The sequence below is a fragment of the Rhincodon typus genome, chromosome 45 (assembly GCF_021869965.1).
Source record: "Rhincodon typus isolate 14 chromosome 45, sRhiTyp1.1, whole genome shotgun sequence".
Classification (NCBI taxonomy): Eukaryota; Metazoa; Chordata; class Chondrichthyes; order Orectolobiformes; family Rhincodontidae; genus Rhincodon; species Rhincodon typus.
Window position 1 is genome coordinate 4,198,733 of NC_063376.1, and position 1,156 is coordinate 4,199,888.

At 57.2% G+C, this 1,156-nt stretch overlaps 1 protein-coding gene across 1 annotated transcript in view; it reads left to right on the plus strand.

Annotated features, from left to right (window-relative positions):
- The window catches only part of LOC109923339 (diacylglycerol O-acyltransferase 2-like), a 7,167-nt gene extending 6,537 nt beyond the window's left edge, over positions 1-630 (plus strand). The window contains exon 7 of the mRNA XM_048620187.1: positions 452-630. Coding sequence (XP_048476144.1) covers positions 452-630 — 179 coding nt within the window. The remainder of the gene's footprint in view (positions 1-451) is intronic.
- Positions 631-1,156: the final 526 nt, after the last annotated feature.

The window sequence follows — 1,156 nt, forward strand, 5'->3', positions numbered from 1 at the left end:
TCCACCCTAACCCGCACATCCCTGGGCGCTACGGGACAATTTAGCACAGCCAACCCACCCTAACCTGCACATCCCTGGACTGTGGGACAAAACTGGAGCAAATCCACACAGACACAGGGAGAATGTGCAAACTCCGCACAGACCTTTGCCCAAGGAGTGGAATCAAACCCAGGTCCCTGGCAGAAAAGTGCTAACCACTGAGCCGCCATGTAAAACAATAGTTGGCTGTGGGCCTGGAGTCACGTACGGGCCAGAATGGGAGGCTGGAATAGATGGACGGCATTGGTCAACTAGAGATGGGCACCGTCCAGGTCCTGGGTGGGTTTTGGTGGCAGAAGGGTCAAGGTTGAAGGTCAGGGGTCAAATTTCGAGCCTTGGAACAGCCTCCAAGCGTGTTTTCTGATCTCCTTCTCTCTCTCTCTCTCGCCCCTCCCCGCCTCCCGTTTCACAGGAGGGTGTTCCGTCAGCAAGTCAAGCCTGGGCCATATCCTCTCGCAGCGTGGCATGGGCAATGCCGTGGTCATTGTAGTCGGAGGGGCAGCAGAATCGATGGCGGGTGCACCTGGGGTGCACTCTGTCCTACTGAAGAACAGGAAAGGCTTCGTCCGGTTGGCACTGACCCACGGGTAGGTCGACCCGAAAGCCCTCCCTACAACCCCCACAGCACCCACACCACCCCAAGATTCCTCCTGCCATTTCGCTTTGGCTTGTCGACTGCAGTGTGCATCACACCCAAGCTTTCCATCTCCCTTGCGGGGTGGGTTTGGCTCCCCGCAGCGGCACTGAGGTCAAGAGCAGCTCCCAGATCTCCCTCCCATCACGCTTTTTGGGGTACCCAGCGAGATCGGGATTGGCCGCCTGCTGGATCCTACCGTGCGCTCGATGGCCCGCTGCCCTCCCCGTCACTGAAATCCACTCCACATCACATGGGATCTTGCTGTGTGCATATTTGCGACTCTGCTTTGAAAGCGGCTGACGGCCTGTCGTCTGTGACGACTAGAGTTTGAGACGGGGCTATACAAATGCAAGTCAGTCTTCATCTGCACATCATCACAGACCCAGATACGCCTCACTCTGTGAGTCTCACTCTCTCTATCTGCCCCATCAGGGCAACTGCATTCCCCCAACTCTCTCTCTGTAACCTCCCCAACCCCAC